Source organism: Eimeria mitis, genomic scaffold (genome assembly GCF_000499745.2).
Source record: "Eimeria mitis Houghton genomic scaffold, Emh_scaff202, whole genome shotgun sequence".
Classification (NCBI taxonomy): Eukaryota; Apicomplexa; class Conoidasida; order Eucoccidiorida; family Eimeriidae; genus Eimeria; species Eimeria mitis.
The window spans coordinates 15,755-15,990 of record NW_013570342.1 but is presented as its reverse complement, the minus strand read 5'-3'; the positions used below and the strand labels follow the sequence as shown (position 1 = coordinate 15,990).

Genomic DNA, 236 nt, shown 5'->3' with positions numbered 1-236 from the left:
TGCGGTGGGTACTGCGGCAGCTGGGGGCCTCGCGGGGCCCCCCAGGGGACCGACGCCCAGCTGCTGCTGCAGCAGCAGCAGCAGCAGCAGCAAGCAAAGGAGAGGAAGGAGTACCCGCAACGCTGCGGGGGGGGCCCCTGCTGCTGCTGCTCGTGGGGGCCCCCCCATGGGGGCCCCCCTCAATCTCTGCCTTCACCCTTTTAGAGGGCCCCCAACCTGCTGCTGCTGCTGCTGCT

At 70.8% G+C, this 236-nt stretch overlaps 1 protein-coding gene across 1 annotated transcript in view; it reads right to left on the bottom strand.

Moving 5' to 3' along the window:
* The window catches only part of EMH_0003150 (uncharacterized protein), a gene marked incomplete at both ends in the record, with an annotated part of 972 nt that extends 804 nt beyond the window's left edge, over positions 1-168 (bottom strand). Inside the window, one exon of the mRNA XM_013496282.1 lies at positions 3-168. Within this exon, the coding sequence (XP_013351736.1) occupies positions 3-168 (166 nt within the window). The remainder of the gene's footprint in view (positions 1-2) is intronic.
* Between the last annotated feature and the right edge of the window lie 68 nt (positions 169-236).